At 51.3% G+C, this 19,122-nt stretch overlaps 1 protein-coding gene across 3 annotated transcripts in view; it reads left to right on the plus strand.

Moving 5' to 3' along the window:
- The window catches only part of PPP2R2B (protein phosphatase 2 regulatory subunit Bbeta), a 73,655-nt gene that overhangs the window by 41,928 nt on the left and 12,605 nt on the right, over positions 1-19,122 (plus strand). For all 3 annotated transcript variants that reach the window (XM_051631402.1, XM_051631403.1, XM_051631405.1), the window contains 3 exons: positions 14,112-14,209; positions 15,589-15,754; positions 16,816-16,928. In XM_051631402.1, the coding sequence (XP_051487362.1) occupies positions 14,112-14,209; positions 15,589-15,754; positions 16,816-16,928 (377 nt within the window). The remainder of the gene's footprint in view (positions 1-14,111; positions 14,210-15,588; positions 15,755-16,815; positions 16,929-19,122) is intronic.

Raw genomic sequence — 19,122 nt, forward strand, 5'->3', positions numbered from 1 at the left:
GTTGGGGCAGGCATGGGCTCCCTCCCCCTGCACAGCCGAGCCAGGGCTGGTCCCACTGAGCTGGGCCAGCAGAGAGATCTCTGTGTGATCTCTGCAGCAAATGTTGATGTATCTGCAACCAGAAATGTGGGTGAAACCTGCAGAAAAGCCCCAGTTACTGAGTGCCAGGGATGCCCTGGAGGTGGGGCTTCACCAAACCTGCCTTACTTGTGCCATTGGGTCTGCCAGTCGTTGTGTTCCCTCTTCACGACCTTGGCTCTCCTGCCGACTGATTCTGCCCTGGCTAATGAACTATCGTGGAGAGCAATGGGGACCTGCATGATCTGCATCCCTCCCATCGTTGTGTGGAGCTAATGAAGGGTACCAGGGAGATGTCAACCGTTACGATAGACAGGGCCTGAATAAATCAGTGTGCATGGATCATTGAGCACCTTTGTTGTAAAACAAATGGCCTGTGGTCAGTTAATCATATAAAGAAACATCTCCCAGACCTCGTGGTATTATTCATAAGTCCTAAATCTGCTTGCAATTTCATAAACAGAACATCTGTTAAAATACAGAGAAATTACGGTCTGGAATGGTGGTTAGAAATGTGGCTGCTGCAGATTGCAGGGGAAAGGACTGACTGGGTTATTTTTTTGGCAAAGGACTCATCTCTCCACCTCTAGAACTGTCTTGTTTTTAGCTGGCAGGTCTTCCTGTGCTGAGTCCCCTGGAGCCCCCACAGGGTCTGTGGTTGCCCAGGGATGGCCAGTGTGTGCCCAGGGCTGGGTGTCCGTGGTGTCTGGCCGATGGCTGCACCACCAGTGGTGCCACGTCCCTTCCCAGTGCAGTGGGGTGCAGGCAAGGGCTCCCGGTTGTCCTGGTGTGGCTCCCTCCATGCAAACACGAACTCTCAGTACAGGGGAACCGTCTGTTTCCTGCCCTCGTTTCTCCACCACTGGGAGGGGAATCGTGGCTGCAAAGTTGCCAGCTCTGACCATAATTCCCAGGTGTTCAAACCATAACAGCCAGGTCGTCTCTCACTGGGATGAGCAGGGAGAGGAGGGCGAGTAGCCCTGTGGGAAAGCTGGGGCAAACCAGGCAGTGTAGGAGTGAATTTGCATGTGGAAGCAGCATAAAAGGAATGGCAGAGGGTGGAAGCCAATTAGTGGATCAAAGGTAGAGAAACCAAGCCCCAAAGAAAGGGTTTGGTGAAGCAGAGCATGCTAGAGAGGATTAAAAATAGGTGTTAATAAACCAGGGCTGGGCTATTCAGCCATGGAGAATGCTTTTCCATCAGAATTTAAACCAAACCAAACTGTGACTGTCCCAATTTACAGTTCGTGTTTCAAGAAAGTGGCTCTCATGTCTTGCCAGCCCTCAGCACGTTTACTTGTTAAATTATGCATATGCTAATGAAGTGTGAAAATCAGCCAAATAACAACTCTCTGTAATCGCCTAATATCCCCAGAGCATTGTGGCTTTTTTATTATTATTATTTTATGATTTGTGACCCATTCTGAGTCCCGTTTCTGCAGGGCATTCTTCCAACAATTGAGGTTAATTAGTATTTTGACTTTTTCCCCTTCTGAAAGAATCCCAGTTGTGTGCTCACAACACACAGCACAATTTGCGTTTTCCATTTTGAATTAAGTATTCCCCAGGTTTTTAATTTAAAAATGCCCAGGTTTTCACTGGAGTGGGGAGCAGCTTCCCAGCACAATTGCTGAAATCCACATCCTGACCCTCAGCTTGCACCCAGGCGTGTTGGCAGGGCCCACATCAGTGCTGGGTGTCCTGCAGTTGCTTTTGCTGCCATGGAGAGTGATGCTGCTCCTTGTCCTCCTTGGCAGTGTCCCCTGTCCCCAGGACAAGGCACTGTCTCACCTGGCATGCAGACAGTTGCAGCCTGCTGATCCACCCAGGGCTCTGCCTTGGTTGATTCCCCAGCTCTCCCACCACAGCCTCACCAACCACCTGTCTGCTGCTGGCTGTACCAGGCAGGTGAAGCACCCACACGCAGGGCTGTGGCACTGGCAGCTCGTCATCTGTCCCTGGGAACTGCTGATCCTCTTCCTGGCATGACTTGGTGATCCAGGCTGTCCGAGGAAGTGGTTGAGCCACCATCCCTGCAGACATCTAAAAAGACAGATGTGGTGCCAGGGACAGGGTTTAGTGGTGGCCATGGGGCAGTGGTTGGACTCGATGATCTTGAAGGTCTTTTCCAGCCAGAATGATCCTGTGATACTGTGAGAGCCACGTTTGGACCCAGGGTGGGTGTGTGTGAGCTCCCACGGTACCCAGCCCTCTTTGCCGTGCAGGTTGTCCCAGACTGGTCAGTGTTACAGGGCGCCACGGGGCACAGAAAGGTGTGATGGGTTTGGCAGCCCTGCTGGGTGTCACCAGAGGGTGACACAGGCTGTGTTGGGGCAGGGAGCTCCGAGCTGGAGCTGGCTGTGACTTGGACTAGGAGCAGGGTTTGAATCTGCCCCATGGTCTGTCTGTCTGTAGTCAGGAAATGGATTCACTTGTTGGTGTGAGCCTCAGTGGGCAGCAGGGTGAGGAGAGGGGAGTCCAGAGCCTTGTCTTTGGATGAGCATCAGGCAGGCCATGGGTAGTGTATAAAGCCAGTGCCACTGCTTGGCCCTGTTGTGTTTCTGGATCATTTTCTGTATTTGTCTCTGCACTTGTCTCTAGTTTTAGAATTGAAAAAAACCAAAACAACAAAAAACAAGTTTTCCATGCACTCTAATTAATTTTGCCATGTTACTGTGTTAACAATAGGACCTCACTGGGAACAGCCAGGTTCAGCTGTAACTCTGGTGACTGTGGCAGATGGACAATGTCAAGATTATCTCAGTCTAACAATTTTGTCCAAAATATTTTGTACTAAGACTGCCTTGGGAAGCACTATGTGTGGTACAGCCCTGACACCAGAAACAGAGCTTCTAACAAAGACCTGTAATTCCCTGTCAGAATCAACTTAATTAAATCCCATCTGACTGGGAGAGGGTTTTCATTTGGTCTAATGAATGTCCATGCTTCCATTCGGAAGCGTATTACAACCCAGGGTTTATTCCGTGATAACAAGCAAGGATTGTCTGCCTGTTTCCACTAAGGGTAATCTAAAATAAATTCAAAGAAATTTTCCTTCCAACAGGACAAAACACATGGTAGAATGATTAATTAAAAATTAAGAGCAAGGGGACAGTGGCTGAGTTTTGGAATCCCAGTTGTTTGCACACTTAACTTATAGTGAAAATAAACAGAGGGGTTTGTGCTAATGAAAAGGCTTTGCCAGAGAGTGGGCAGTGGGTACCTCTTCTCTGGTGTTATTGGGGGGCCCTTCAGTACTCTGCTGTGTGTGTTTCTTGCAGATGATGGTGATGATCAGCAGCCTGGCTAGATCCAGCTGTGGATATCTTTAAGCTTAAAGACACCTGTTTTGCCATATTAAAGATGAGTTCTTGTTATCCCAACCTTGCAGATCCTCAAAATGACATGACCATGACCTCTGCATTTCAGGTACAGATTGAGTAGTGATTTATTACTCAGGGAAGTAAGCAAGGTTATATCTGCCTTGGGCAAACAGGAGGAGGTGTTCCAGCAGGATATCAGATCCTTGCCTAAGTGGGAGAAGAGCAGTGCAAGCAGCTGTGCCTCTGAAATTCCTGTCAGTTTCAAAAATAAATATTTTGTATTTACACTTGCAATTTAGGAACCAAGTCATTTTTACTCTCTGTTATTTACCAGCAACAGACACGATGCTTTGTTACTCTGTGAGATCACAGCAAGGCCAGGGTGAGAGCAGCAGCTCACGCTCGTGTGTTGTGCCCTGGCAGCACAGGCGCTGCCTCGCCCTGCAGGGCACAGTGGGTGCCACAGAGACAGGGTCTGGGTTTGGCTGCTGCCTTCCTGGCACAGAAATTGGGCAGGGCTCTGCAGGGGCTGGGGCCTGTTACAGTTTCTGCACCCTTACATCAGATGGTGCTGCTGAAAGCCAGCAGGTACAGAGATGTTGGTTGTCACGCTGCGGGCTGACACCGGCAAAACCCGCCGAGTTCCAGAGAGGGACTCAGAGCTGTGATTTCCTCCTTCAGCTGCTGCACAAGTTGCTTTAAGCAATTCATTTCAGTGGCTCAGAATATCACTTAATGAACCTAGCACTAAATTGAAAGAAGAAAGTTTAATTAAAATACTGCATGGAAAATGTCCTGAGACAAGCTCTTCCAGGGACAGATTGAAAGTGATGGCACAGGCATCCAGCTTCCGCTGGAAGAAACGTTAAAGTAGGCAGAAAATGTAGTTTGTGATGAGCAGACAAAGCGTGGGCTGTGGCCTGACTCTGTGCTGGGGCTCTGTCAGGCTTTTTCTTGGTTCACGGGGGTTTGATGCTGCTGCAGGAGGAGTTTGTGCCTTTGGGTACCTGCAGGAATGGGGCACATTCTGGAGGGAGGATCATGAGCAGCTCCAGACCTGGAGATGCCAGGAGGGTGCTGATGGGTGCTGATGGGTCCCATGCTGCATGAGAGGGGACCACAGGCTGGAGGACAAGTGCAGAGACCTATGGTGATGGGACTTGGCTGGGAGAGACACGGGAGGGCTCTTGGTGGAGCACCACAGCTGCTGATGGCAGATTGAATTGCCCTGGCTGCTGGGTCATGGGGTGGCTCTGGTGGAGTAGAGACAGCCCTGAACTTGGAGAAGCATTGCCCGGCACCACTGGGCTACAGCTGCTTGAGCCAGCATGAAATAAATCCTCCTGTGATGCCTTCCTACTTGATAGAGCCCCAGATGTTGGATTAAGCCATCTTTAGCTGATTAAATTCAAATCTATGCAACAAACGCCAGGGACTGTCTGTACATAGCTTTAGTGTGTTTGCTTTCCCCTAAATACAGAGCTGGGATAGGAAGCATGTTCTGAAAAAATATCAGCCAGTGGGTATGGCTCAGGGGATGCAGGCAGCTCCTTCAGCTGCCCCACGCCCAGGTTTGCCCTCTGGTGAAATTGTCAGTGTGAGTCTCCCTGTTGGTGAAATATTTTGTGATCCTTCTGGATCCAGTCTCTATCAGCGGTGCTCGTTGCTGAAGTCTCAGTGTCCTGTTAGAAAATCCACATGCAGGAGGAATTCTCAGGAGTGTTTGCTGTGTGTTGTAGGGCCTCGGTGCCTGTTCTGGGGGCACCAAACTAGAATAATGGGAGTGAGAGTGACAGTCAGTGCAAGATGATAACGAATGTTGGTCATAAGCTGAAAACAGCTGCTGTACATGAGAGGAAAGCTTGCCACTTCCAAATTCTCCTTGCTTAGCTGACATTTGGGTACTTCTATTTCAAATTAAAAAAAAAAAATCAGTAGCTTTTGCTGATAAGCTAACAGATGGCTTCAGCAAGATGACCAGAAAGACAGAATGCACAGCACGCTGAGTGCTTTGGCAAAACCCCCATCCTGGTGTCTGCACAACAAACCCTTGGCTGTAATAACAACTGAACAGTGACCTGCGTTATGTGTGTTTGGGGTTACTGGGTTTGCAAGGTAACACCTTGAGAACAGGTGTATGTGGACGGGCAGTTGGTTGCTGTGGTGGTCAGTGCGATGCTGATCTTGCTAGAAAAGCAGTCTGTGTGCTCCTGCTGAGGATGAGGATCTTTTCAATACAAATAGCCAGGTACTGTCAGTATCTGTTTCTGTATCAGCTGTTCAGGTCTCAGCAGTCAGTGATGGCACTGGAAACTACAGGTTTTTGGGAGGTATTTGGAATCCAGACCACTTTCTGGGTAGCTTATTCCTTTAAGCCCACGAGAAGGGCCCAGACGGTCTCGGGACAGACCTGGGAGAGAGCCCGGGGTTTGTAGAAATCCTCAGGGTTCTAAAGGTGTTAATGTGGAAGTGGTGAAGCGGAGGATGTGATTGATGCTCAGGTGCTTTTTACCAAGTCCAATTTATTTTAAGAGTGTATTTCTGCAGGTGGCTTTTCTGTTACGATTCCTAAGCACAAGTTCAGCCATATTGAAGAGAATTTCTGTCTTGCCTCAGTCTCTTGGCAAGAGGACGGCAGCGTAAACCTGCAGCCAGCCAAGGCACAGGGCGCAGCAGGAGGAGCTGGCTCCTGGGCACGGGGTGGGCAGCCAGCACTGTGTCCAGCTGGGACAGGCCAGGACAGGGAGAGGCACAGGGAGCAGCTGTGGGTGCAGAGAAACTGCTGCCAGGCACTGGTCTTCTGGTCCCTGTCACAGCAGGAAAGTTGGCATGTAATGGAAGGCTGTATGTGTGCGTGCAGGTAGGAGGAATATGTGGAGAAGTAAAAAGAGAAGAAAAATAATACAGGAAATGATGGATTTTAGTAACTGGACAATCCATGATGGGTTTTGTTTGCTATGAAATGACCAGACTCTGCAGAGCATGTTTTGTTGTTGCCTTAAGCAGACTTGCAGGGGGTACATCCCGCCTGGGGAGGGTTATTACGGCAGCATCTTTAAGTCTTCCCCATCCCTCACAGAGCTGTGTGCACATGTGCCTTCCACCCGTGGGCCATGCAGCTCCTGCCCTGCTCTGGTGGGCAGCTCAGTCCCTACCTTGGAAGATGACAGTGCTGGTCTGGTGCAGGACAGGCTCCGGCAACGGCCCTTACTGTGTCCTGGAGCCAGGAGGGGCTGTGGGCGCTCACCTGGGGCACGGCCGGTCCCACCACTCAGCCAGGGGTCTTCACCAGTCCCTGCAGCCGTGGCCATGCCCTCCTGGGCAGGGACCACCCCTGGCTGGTGTGAGGCTGGCGAGGGTCTCCTGCACAGGGTGTGCCAGGACACGGACAGCAGATGTTATCTTCTCAAAGTGAGAAGGATTATTTGCGCTGGTAGAGAGCTTCTCTAGGTCTCACACTAATTGTCTTGATTAACACACTGTTCTGCCATCACAGGTGTCATGTATAACAGCTCTATAAGGTTTTCATAGCCTGACCAATTAAAAATTGTCATTAATCCAAGAGCTAACGAGTTGCGCATCTCAAAGCAGGAGTTTTGTGTTGCACGTGCAAATCCACGGCCCTCTGAGTCAAGACATGTCAGGGTGACAAAGAAGTACCTCTGTGGAGTGCTGTGTAAAGTTATGGTTGTCTGAAAGGGGCTGTTGGCTTTCCTTCTGGTTTCTTGTTCTTCTTCTTTAATGAGCCATTTCATGGTCTTTTGAAACTCCACAGTTTCTGCATTTGACTCTGGAGCAGCGTTTGGCTGCGGCTGCCCTGAGATGAGGACAGAGCTCTGCCCAGGCACCTGGGACCAGAGCCACTGCACTCCATGGCCCTCATGCTGAACGCTGCCATGACACTGCTTCCTCCTCTTGTTTCCAGTGGCTACAGAGAATTAAACCTTGTTCCTCCACGTAGTACCCTGAGACAGGTACAGCAGGGGGGGATGTGCTGGGGGAGCTGCCAGATGGAAGTTTCTTTCGTCTGGGTCGGTAACACTGAAATATTCTTTGCTATAACAAGGGCAGAGAAATGTTGAATTTGGCAGTATTTTTAGCACTTAAATCTAGGAGAGTTATTCTATTTTGGGGAAGAGCAGCAGCTGCTGTAGCTCTACAGCATCTTATCATCATGATGAGAAGCCGTACCTGGGCACAGAGCTCAGTGGCCCACCCAGCCCACCCTGAAGCTGCTGGGGGTCCAGCTTGAGCCCTGCAGAAAGCAGGACTGGTGATGGGGCAGGGAGCAGGGCTGGGCTTTCTCCAGGGCTTGGAGGTGCTCTGGTGTGGTGTTTTTCCTGGCATCCTCCTTCCCTGGCCCGTCCAGGACTGGCAGTGTCAGCGTGCGATGGTGTTTCTGGGTGTTTTGCTGATGATACCAGATCCTTACTGGGCTTAATGCAGTGGAATTGATTTCTGTTTGCCAGACTATCATTCACCTCAGCAGGGAAAAATCAATGGAGATCAATCACATGTGATTTTGCATGCCATTAGAACGCCGTTTAACCTCTGCTGTCCTCTTCCCTCCCCACCCGCTCCCCCCGCCGTGGACCACACAGCCTGGGGAGGATTGATGGTCCCACTCAGCCCTGGGTGACCCTGCGAGTCACACTCTGCCCTGTTCTGGTGGGACTCAGGTGGTGCTTCCCTGTCCCCTTCCAGCTCTGTAGCCTTGCCCAAGCTTGTCTTTTGTGTAGCCAAGGGGCCCTGAAGTTCCCCTTGTCTTGGTTCCCAGTTAACACTTTTTCACAGGCAGGGAGAAAGCAGCATTCAGGTCTTTGGAGGAGATTTCTGTCCTGCCTGCTGGGGTGGAGACCAGGAGCTCTGGTTCTGCCTTGGGCAGCTGGCTGCACAGGGGGACACTGGGCTGAGACCTGCTCCTGCAGCTGCCTCTGCCAGTGCTGCTCTGTAGCTGCTGGGATACCTTGCTTCCTTTCATGGGAACTGTTCCCAAAGTGCCCTGGCTGTCCACTCAGGAGGTGAACATGTGAAGCATCCATGTCCTGAAGTGTCCAGGATGCTCCTCAGCTGCCTTCCTGACACCTTCCTCCCTGCTGTGCCCATCAGGAGGGACTGGCCCAGACACATTCTCCACTTTTTGGCCTGTTGGCCTGTCTGTCTTTGGGACTGGCCATAGGTTGGTTGGGTTTGGGTTGGGTTTTCTCATTTGTAAATCTGAACCTACAGAATTGAGAGCAGGTCTTGGTTCCTTTTAAAATGCTGTGTGGTGTTCAAGCCTGCACCTTGGCATTTTCACAGCTCTCCATCACTTAGAGCTCTGACATGCAGTGTGAATTCCTCACTGCTGACAGCATGTGTGCTTCAGAGTTATTAGAAAACCCTGCTACCATTTTTAAATTTTATTTTTATTTAAGAGAAGCAGACAGAAATGGAAACCTAAGGGATCTCTTTTAAACAGTGAAATGCAAACAGTCTCACGATTTTCTGAGCAAGACTCACAGCTGACACTGAGGTTTAGAGCCAGGAGTTCTCCTTGGGAGGCTGAGGATTGTGCTGCATCATTCAGCAGAAACTCAAAGATTTGTGTCCTCCTTGAAACCCCTTTATGAGCTCAAGGTCCACCTCCTGCCATGGAGCAGGGGGATACAGAGAGGGTTCTTTGCCTGCACCTGGACCCCATGGGGTGCTCATGGGTGGGCAATGCTCTGACCGTCCCATTACCAGCCATAGGATGGGTCCTTCTTTTCCCTCCCTAAGCTCTTTAATTTTTCATGACCTCCTAGTGCTTTCTTCATCCACCGAAATTGTTTCAGATGTAGAGTTTATTCTCTAGTTAACAGGACCTGTTGGCATCCTGCTCACATCCTCTGTCACAGTGAGCAGCAGGCTGGGGGGTCTCTGTGCAGCAGCTCCTGGTCCTGGGGGGCAGCAACCCCCTCAGCACAGCCCCTTTGCCCTCGCCCTGTGCGAGGGACTGACTCGGGGGTGTGGGGGAGAAATATGTTTGCGGGGAGTTATCCCACACTTACCAGCATTAAACTATATTTGACAACCCACAGCCTGGGATTTGAATGATCTAAATCCTTCATTTGGCAGCCTGGTTTGCTGTTATTTATGGTGCTTCCCAATTCATAATCATCTGCAGAGTTGGAGGCTGTGTGTGCAGGGCCGTCCGCTGAGGGATTTGCACAAACGATCAGAAGGACGAGGCAGGGGGAGGAGTGCTGGGGTCATGGGTCCCCCCAGCCCCCCAGGCAGGAGCACGCTGGCGAGCTGGGGACAGACTGGGGCAGTTTGGTGTCAGGAGCTGCCTGGGGAAAGCAGAGCTCCATCCCTGGGGAGCTGGGGAGGGAATTGCTCCAGCAGTGTCATCTCCACTACTGTGTGTGGGTGCTGGGTCCTGGGCCCCAACAGAGACCTGTCCTGCTCAGAGAGCAGCCAGAGCAATGCAGGAAGGAGACGCAGGAGTAAGTGACAAGGATCAGTCCTTGCTCCTCCTCCTTCACAGACTCAGTTTTTGTGGATTGCCACAATTTTGTGGATTGTGGAGGACCAGCACTGGGCAGCACCTTGCAGCTGGCACTGACTGCAGCTCCCGTGGTTTTGTCTTCTTTCTTTCTAATAACAGGCTCACTTTCCTGTTCCTCACGGAAGACACGCCTTCACTCCACACCAGGAGAGGGGGAGGGGGTGTGTGTATTATAAATTTCCTATTTTTCTGATAAAACTGTGTTGCTACGGCGGAAATCAAATCCCGTCGCTGATATTTTTAGCATGAAAGCGTGAAGGAGCAGTGATGCTGAGGGAAGGGAGGACAGCGTGTGGTGGAGGGGAGGGTATCCATGGAAACTGTTTTCTTTAAATTCCTGCATTCAGGGCACCAAGCGTGTAGGAGGTGATGAGGGAAATGAAAAAGCAAAAAAAAAAGGGAGAAGCTTTTTTCCTTTCTGTTGTCACAAAACTGCTGTAGGAACCTTAAGAGAAACAGACATAAATTATTGATCATTTCAATGCGAATACATGTGAATTTTAATTAATAATCACCCTGTCGTGTCTCTTAAGTGTGGTGGGTGGGGATGAGCAGGCAGCAGCCTGTGACTGACCAGGCTGTGCTGGAGGGGCCTGAGTTTGTTGAGAGATGTCTTTGAAAAGGGTCTGGTGCTGTGCTCTGCTCATGCATCCTGCCCTCCTCCACCTTACCCCTCGGGAGGTTTTCCTGCTCTGTGCCAGAGCTGTTGGGGAGAAGAGCCAGCCCACAGGGGCCAGGGGGTGAGGCTCCTGTTGCAGGTGGTGGGTTTGGGTTGAATACTTGTGCTCACGAGAGGATTTTGTATTGTTAGGGTTTTGTAAGGTATGAAGTGTGCTGTTAGCCAGGCTCTCTAGTTATCCCTGTCTGAAATGCTGATGGCTGGTGAGCGTGAAGAGTTGGGCTGGGGGATTCATGGACCTGCATCCTCCTCCCCACCCACCCAGAAGAGGCAGGCGATGGGGCTGGTGTGGATGGAGGTGCTGGTGGAGCTGGGCCTGGCACGCCAGAGGGCTCTGCTGACAAGAGGCAGCCAGTCTCCCTGCAGCACAGAAAGTTATTTTTAATTCATTGAAAAGTGAATGACCTAAAACCAGCTGGTGATGGAGAGGATTAAATAGTGCAGAACAGATAAATTTTCAACTGAGTGAGGGAGAAAATGCTGCCTGGTGTGAGGTGCATATCAACACTGCCTGGCCATGGCCTCTGCAGGTCCTTGGCTGCTGCTGCAGCTTCTGCTCCAGGTTCATCCCTGGTGTGTTCTCCAGGTGACGTGTCTGCAGACGCCAGGCTCAGCCGGGGACGTGGCAGTGATGCTCACCACTACAGGAATGAAAGCCCCTGAAAGCTTCTGAGCCAGATTTGCTTCCAAACATAAAGTTTCTCGGTGCTTGAGCATGTTTGATTTTGGCTGTGGCATCTGTCTGCAGCTGTGGATGCACTTATCTGTGAGAAGGAAGACAGCTTTTGGCTTAATTTTTCAGGGATATGTTGTTTTTCTTGTATTTGTTAGACCCAGTGTCCATTTCTTGAAATTGCAAATCAGTTTCTGGTTCTGCAGGATCCATGGAGGTCTGGCAGGTTTGCAGCAGCACGGGTGGGATCTGCTTTGTCTAGGTTTTCTTGGCAGCCTTTAACTCACGTTCACAAATACCTGTCCTGCTCTTTAGGATACATTTGCAGAACGTGGTGGTTGTAGGAAAGAGATCTGGATCAGGCAGATGTTTTGTTCACTGACATTTTGCTGATTTGATTTCTGAGGTTCTAGCTTCACTGCAGACTCTTTGCAATGGTTTCCCTCATGCAAGGGACTTTGTGGTCCTTGCTGTTCTGGCTGGTTCGTTGAGCAAATCTGAGGTTAAAGAACTCTGTGGGAGTGAGTGGTTCTTTTTTCATAGTAGGTGCTTGCTTAGCAGCAGCATCAGAACCATGTCTGTGCTGTGGGAGAGGTCACTGCTCTCCTTTCCTATTGTGCCACAACGAGGTGACCCAGCTGTGTGTTGTGGGGAGCCCGGGGCTGTGCGGAACAGGGAGGCTCCGTGCATGCAGCGCAGGGACATCGTGGGCTAAGCAGACTCAGCCTGGTCACCTCCAGTCCGTGTTGGATGTGAAATGGTGATTCAGAGGCTGCACATCCTGTTGTCTGATGGACTGTAAACCTGTTGGCAGAGAAGCAGACTGTTAAAAGAGGTTTTAAAGAGTGTGCAAGTACAGCAGAAGCAACCAAGAAGTAAGCTGCCTAAGGGAAACCAGAAAAAAGAACACCTGGAAACCTTCCATGACCTGTTTTCCTGGTTACTAAGTGGGAACTGTATTTAACTGAGAGTTCAGACCCAGATGAGAGGGGAGACATTAAGTGATGTGAAGAAGTTCAGGGTCTGTTTGGTGACTGACACCCCCAGCAGACGCTGCGGTGCCCTGGGCTGTGGCTGGTCTAGGCAAGGGCAGAGCTCGTCCCTTCTGCACCATGTTTATGCCTTTTTATTACGAGCGGTTCCAGCCCTCTGGCCTGTGCCCACAGAGGCAGCCTGAGGGAGAGGGCTCCATGTGAGGGAATGAAGCCTTGGAGCTTTCCAGCCCCGTGTCCACAGTCCAGCCCCATCCCAGCCCCGTCATGCTGGCTCAGCAGGACGGGCTGATACTCGTTACCTCCTGGGTCTCACTTCTGCAGCACCATCTCCATCTGTGGTGAAATCATCTCCCTGAATCTATCAACAGCAGCCAAGCACTGTAAATTAATTAAGATGAACTTCAAAATGCATTCGCCTGTCACTGCAAACGTTCTTCATGCTGAAGAGGTGGGACAAGATGGGGAAGATGCACGAATATTAATGGGAGCAGCCTGGAGTTCATCACTCACCAGCCTGCAGCCATCTGGATGTTCACAGCCCAGCAGATGTGGTGGGCGCCTTGCACGCTATCGGGGACAGGGAAGATCCAGAGAGTGAGCAGGAATTTTCCCCTGCAAGACACGGAGCAGTGGGAGTCAGGGATGGTCTGTCTCATGTCCTGGGTTTCTCTGTGCCTGAGGGCTAGTTCCCACTGCCATAACCCACCTGCCCGGGCAATGGAAGAGGCAAAGCCTGTATGAGCTGCAGCATGACCACCATCTGCCAGATCAGGGGGTGTATGTGCTGGATTAGGTGTGCCTGAGGTGGGGGGCTGGGGCAGTGGTGAGTGCTGGTGAGCAGCCATGGGCCGTGCCGCCCTGTTGGTGCTGGGGGAATGCAGAAATGAGAGGGAAGAGAACTGCAAATCCCATCAGCCACCCTGGTGGGAATGCTCTGCCTGTGGGCATAGCTGGGTGCCCCCATTGCAGAGCCCATCTTGCGCCCAGAGCAGCACTGGAGGCTGCGTTCCCTCTCCCGGTGCAGCGCTGCGCAGAGCTCTGCCCCAGGCAGTGGGCGAGCACCAGTTGGGCAGTAATTGCCGCGGAATTAACCTCTGACATTCTTCTAAAAATAGGCCAAATAAATCCAGTCATTAGCGGCTCTCCTGCCTGCTTTGCCTCAAGGGTAAACACTGCAGATTAAAGCGTTTACAAGTTTCAAGTCCGGGAGCATTTCCTCGCTCCTCCCTGTCTCTGCGGCCGAGCACCAGTCCCTGCCCCAGGGTTTTGCCTCTTGGTTTGTGGGGAGGGGGCGTGGTGTGAGCTGGTGGCTTTTGGGGTGTCAGCGGGCTAGAACGTGTCACTGTAATTACTGACAACAGGCAAAGAAAATGAGCACAGTTGATGTGAAGAGCCAGGCGGCTCTGCCTGGTGGGTTTGGGTGGCAATATGAAGGTGTCCTCTCCTCCAGGAGGGAAGGCAAACCACCTCCCCAGGGCACAAGGGGAGCATCCTGTGCCGGACCATCCCAAACCATCCTGTGCCGTGTCACCCAGCTCCATGTCCCCGCTGCCAGTCCCTTGGCTGTGTTCAGCACAGGCACAGCACGGAGATGGAAACCCCCTGAATTTGGCTGGTGGGACAGGGGCAGGGGTGCTGAGCAGGTCTTGGTTCATGACAGCAAAGTTCCAAAATGCTGTGGCTGTTACTATTCTAGGCAGAAGAAAAAGGGAGATTTACAGGCTCCCACGGGGACGAGGCGCTGACACGTGTGGCTGCTGGGAACGGCCCTGCCCAGACGGCTGAGAAAGCCAACCTGCGGTTCCTGAAATTGTCTTTGTCTTCTTTCCAGCTGACATCATCTCTACAGTAGAATTCAACCACACTGGAGAATTACTAGCAACAGGAGACAAGGGGGGCCGTGTTGTAATATTTCAGCGTGAGCAGGAGGTAAGTGCCAGTGAATGCAAATGCCCATTTTATCCTTTTAAGAGGAGCTTCCTGCTGCTCCCTAATCCGTCTGTGTCACTCCTAACCTCAGGTCTCTCCTGGCAGACTCCAAATGGAAAAAGTGGCTATTAACATGAGCAGAACCAGGCTTCGTCTTGTAAAACACCCTCCAAGCCCACACTGCATTCCTGCATCCTTCTGCTCTGGATGCATCTCTGCAGCTGGGGGCACAGGGGGTCCTGTGGTGCATTTAGTCGTGGCACAGGTGTCTGTGGCTAACAGCACCCCCCCAGAGAACCCCCAGCTGCCAAAAGGTGTGAAATGTCTGGAAAGAAGAGATGGATTAAACAATCAGGTTTCCTTCATGAAACGTTTTGCCCCAGGAGATTTGGAGGAGGTTCCTGCCATCCCCGCAGCCGTCCCCGGTGGCTGCCCTGGTGTGACACGCGGCATCGCATGGTCTGAGCCAGTGGGCACCGTCCTCCCAGGGTCTGTTTGCTGCTGCTGGATGGGATGAGTCAGGCCTGGCCATGAAAAATGTCACTGTCTGATGATGGGTTTAGATGTTTCCCGAAGTTACAGGCTCAAAATGATTTCTATATATATTTCTATATATGGAGAGGACCAATTGATTAAAGTTTATACTCTCAGACACTTTGTCAGCCTTTCCAGCAGTATTAATTTCTCCTTGCTCTCTCATTTTATTATTCTTCTGCTTTTCTTGAACTCTGAGCTTGCTAATGTCACTCCAGGTGTATTCCATTCAGCTCCTGCTTTGGAGCAGGACTGTGCTCCAGGATACAAGTGAGGCTCCACTGGCCCAAATGCATCCTTTGCGTGTACAAAGCTCATCCCCATGATGATTTCATTTAATTACCTCAACCCCATTCCCTGCCTGGTGCTGGGTGGCTCTCCCACTGGGTGGGGTTTGCCCAAGACACCTTATGAGTCTGAGCCATGGGACACAGCGTCTATTCCCACAGAGATTGTGTCTGTTTCCTGGGAGCTTTGTTCTTGCTCTGCATTGATGCACCTGCAGGGCAGGTGCTGCTTATCCTGTGCTGGTGGGTGCTGCTGGTGACTCTGATGGGGCTGGTTTGGTGCCTGGCAGGAGCTGGTGCTCAGTGCCAGCAGATCACCAGGGATGGCCAAACATGGCAGGCTCCGGTCCTGCTCCAGTTCTGCTCTGGTCCTGTTCTGCTCCTGCTCCATTCCCCCAAGCTCAACAACATGTGGGAGCCACCACGCAAGGAGAGGCTGTGCCTTGGTTTCCAGACTTGCCCTGTGTCATGGGGACCGGGCGCTCACCTCCTTAACAAACCCTTGGGAATGAAAGAGTCTGCAGGAAATGTTCTCTCCTCTCTGTTCCCGTCCTGCAGAGCAAAAACCAGCCCCATCGCCGGGGAGAGTACAATGTCTACAGCACCTTCCAGAGCCACGAGCCGGAGTTCGATTACCTGAAGAGTCTGGAGATTGAGGAGAAGATCAACAAGATCCGATGGCTGCCGCAGCAGAACGCAGCCTATTTCCTGCTCTCCACCAACGGTACGTGGCCACCAGCACTGCTGGTCATCCCACCCAGGATCCCAGGATCCTGCAGCTAGGCAGGGTCTTCCCTGTGGTGGTTCTTCAGGAAAAACACAAGTTAAAAAAATGTCAACTCAGGGTGATATGGGTGTCACAGGGAGCAAGGACCTGGCCAGGACTACCTGGCAGGGCTTGGTGCCCATGCATGAGGGTTTGTCCTTGTTTCACAGTGTTTGTTCCCTGCCAGTTCCTCTTCCTCCTGCTGACAACTTTTTTTTTAATTTTATATTTTTTTTAATCTTGGGGATCTTTTTCTAAAGAAAAACTGCAGCTGATTTGTTTCAATTTGCAGCTACATTCAGCTCATGTTATGTCAAATAAATATCAGGAGGATCCAGGAATATTACTTGGGATGAATGGGATCTTAAGATGGATGTGACTTAATTACTTCAGGGGAAAAGGAGGGGTCTAATTATCTTCCATAACCAACTTACTTTGTATTATAGAATTGACGCTATTGATCATTGTAATAAAATTCAAAGACTTATTAAACTCATTTGGGGGGAGAATCATTGAAATGCAATGAAGATTAATTATAGAGCATAATGTTCTGTTAATTGAGTTTTTAAATAGTTTTTTGATTAACAAGGATGCTATCTTTCCATTTAGGATGGTGTTTCGTATACTAGCAGGTTACCAAAATTATTCTTTCAGAAATGCTCCTGTGCTGTGCTGTTTCTTTTTGTCCTTACGGTTAAGCTAACATTATATATAGAAACCCCCTGAAGTAAAGCAGGTTAATAAAAACAAAATTAATGGCACTCTACTGGAATTGCCACGTAAAGGAGAAAATGAAGATGGATGATATGGTTGTGTATGAGACCCTGTGGAAGTGATGATAAACTACTGATAGAGTCTGCCAGGAGAGAGGAAAGAAGCAGCACACTTCAGAGTAACACCACGTTCCCCGGGGGTTCCTGGCACAGGGTGACCTGTAGCCCCCTCAGCAAGCGGCAGGCAGGGTGGCAGCCGTTCGCTGCCCACCGGCCGGCCTGACCCTGCCCTCCCCCTGCCCCCAGATAAGACGGTGAAGCTGTGGAAGGTCAGCGAGAGGGACAAGAGACCCGAGGGATACAATCTCAAGGATGAGGACGGCCGTCTGCGAGACCCCTCCATGATCACCGTGCTACGGGTGAGTGCGGGCAGGGCTACCAAGGGGCTTTCTCCTCGGGGTCCCACCGTGGGGCCGGGGGGTGCCTCGGAGCCGGGGCTGTGGGGCGGAGGAAGGAGCTGCTGTTCTGCCAAGCGCTGTGTCGGGCTCGTTTGCGGTGGCTGCTGCGCGCCCCGTGTGCGCGGCCCCGCCGGGCGCGCTCCCTTCGTCCTGCGCGCACAGGGACAATGGGAGCAAAAGCAGTTTCTCTAAAGGAGTTTTCTGCCCAGCTTAAGGAGATGACAGCCACCCTCCCGAGTCAAATGTGACCACCTGCGGCTGGTTCCCTGTTTGCCGCGAGGGGCTGGATGCACAGACCCCGTTGAAGCAGCTGCCCCCGGGGAGGCCCCCGCACCCCCGGCTGCTGCGCATCGCTCTGTGCCTGCGGACCCGCCCTTCCCCCAGCGCTGCCCTGGGATCGCTGCTGGTGGTATCTGCATATAAAGAGCCAGCCCGGCCCGCGGCGCCGTGTGCCCTGGTGCGTCGGTCAGAGCTCGCCCTGCGCTCTGGCAGCAGGTTCAGGCAGCGATAGAGACCGGGCGTGTGGGCTCTGGCAGCGAGTGGGGGGACCCTCTGCAAAGCAGGGGAGCTGTGCTCCCCTCCCCTTGGCACTAGAGCAGAAACAGTCTGCAACTCCTTTAACCCAGAGGCCTGGAAATGCCAAGCATGCAGGAATTTTGTCTTGACATTAATCAGAGCAGACCAGCTTGTAATTTATTAACATCCTGTCAGAATTTGCATGTTGAGTACTTGGGGGGTTTATATACATACATACATATATATATATATATGTGTGTGTATATATATATATATGAAATTGTTCCTATTATTATCCTTGACTCACTTTTATGACAGCAGATGAAGCTGTTGAGAACCCCCGACAGGTAGTTAATTCTCTTCTGCGTGCTGAGTTGCTCATGATGGCTGGCAGGCATTTTTCTTCACAGAGCATGAAAACATTTCATTTCATGTATATATGTATCTGTTGTCATGTTTCAGGCAGCAATTCCAGCCTAATATGCAGTTACCTAGACAGTTCATTGGAGGAGTTTGCTCAAGGTCTGGGTGTCAGAGCTCAGCCTCTGCAGGGCTGGCAGGCAGGTCTTCAAGAGCCAAGTGCTGAAGGGTGTTACTCCAGTTAGTGCTTCCTTCTCTGGCTGAACACTCTGAACAGCCCTGGTCTTACTGGGGACACAGAGGTCACCATTTTGCCTAGATCTGCCATCTAAGCCCCTGTGCCCAGCTCTGCTGTCAGTGTTGGTCCCGTGCTCGAGGCCACCTGAGCACCCCATGCTGCTGGGGACCACAGCAAGCCAAAGGCAAGGGCAGGGTTTGCAAGGCAGGAATTCTTTTAAAATTGATTCATTGTTATTTCTAGTATATTCTTTAAGAGCATTGAATTCCTAGTGGAAGTGAAGGAACTCTAGAGTCCAGGATAAATGTGATGTGTGTTTGTTTTCTTTTCCAACACAAACAGTATTGAAACAGCCAAAACATCAATGTAGCCTCTTAAGCCAAATATTTCATTATGGGAACACTGAGTTTCGACATTTTGAAATGAAAATTCTTAAATTTTTGAAAATGCATTGTTTATCTTTCAGGGAGACCTGGCTGTCAGATCTGTAGGTGCCCCCATGTCCATCTCTCCTGTGGTGTCCCCCAGACCTGTGCTGGCAGGTTTGGGGGTACGTGTGCCACAGCCTCCCTGCCCAGACCCGCTGGTGGGTTCTCTCTTGCTGCTCATGTTGGCCTTGCAGTGATGTGTGCCAGGCTGTAACACAGAGCTGCTCCTGCTCCTCCTTGTCCCCGTGGTGCAGCCCCTGGTGGTTGCTGGGGAGTCTTTGCTGCAGTGTTGGGAAGTGGCTGTGGATTGAGTGGAGCCATGAGGGTGATGGTGCGTTGACAGGTGTACTGGCCCTGTGGTGCTTATCTTTGCTGTTGATGGTTGGTGAGAGCTGGTGGCCTTGAACACGTCCTGACATTTGAATTGCCAGCCCTGGGGGTGAGGTGGAGCCCAGAATCAGCCCTGGCATTTTTGCAGGTGCTCACCTTGAAGTTACACCATCCAGCCCATCCATCCCTGCTGGTGCTGAGCGGGGAATTGCTGCCTGCATGTCTGCTGCTGGGCCCAGCTGTGGGCAGAGCAGTGCCAGGGATTTCCTGAAGACATGTGGGG

Source organism: Apus apus, chromosome 13 (assembly GCF_020740795.1).
Source record: "Apus apus isolate bApuApu2 chromosome 13, bApuApu2.pri.cur, whole genome shotgun sequence".
NCBI lineage: Eukaryota > Metazoa > Chordata > Aves > Apodiformes > Apodidae > Apus > Apus apus.